Consider the following 385-nt stretch of genomic DNA (forward strand, 5'->3'; position numbering starts at 1 on the left):
CGGGCTGCCGGGGTGTGTGACGCGCGGCCGGGGGTGACCTGCTGCGTGTGACCTCCCGGATTTGCTGCCGGCCGTGCGGGCTGCCGGGCGTGTGACGGCGGCTGGTCTCTCTCGCAGGTGGTGCTGGTGCAGAAGCAGATGGTGGGGAAGAACGTGAAGCTGTACGACATGGTGCTGCAGTTCCTGCGGACCCTGTTCCTGCGCACGCGGAACGTGCACTACTGCACGCTGCGCGCCGAGCTGCTCATGTCCCTGCACGACCTGGACGTGGGCGACATCTGCTCGGTGGACCCGTGCCACAAGTTGCCGCCCACCCGCCCTTCCCCCTGGTCTCCCCTCCCTGGTGGCTGCAGGTCCTGGTACCTGGGCTCGGGCTGCCCCCACC

General features: G+C 69.4%; 1 protein-coding gene across 1 annotated transcript in view; it reads left to right on the forward strand.

The window, feature by feature from the left end:
• NELFB (negative elongation factor complex member B) overlaps positions 1 to 385 on the forward strand; it is a gene marked incomplete at both ends in the record, with an annotated part of 6,440 nt that overhangs the window by 3,110 nt on the left and 2,945 nt on the right. Inside the window, one exon of the mRNA XM_006776520.2 lies at positions 118 to 303. Coding sequence (XP_006776583.2) covers positions 118 to 303 — 186 coding nt within the window. The remainder of the gene's footprint in view (positions 1 to 117; positions 304 to 385) is intronic.

This window comes from Myotis davidii, unplaced genomic scaffold (assembly GCF_000327345.1).
Source record: "Myotis davidii unplaced genomic scaffold, ASM32734v1 scaffold609, whole genome shotgun sequence".
Lineage (NCBI taxonomy): Eukaryota > Metazoa > Chordata > Mammalia > Chiroptera > Vespertilionidae > Myotis > Myotis davidii.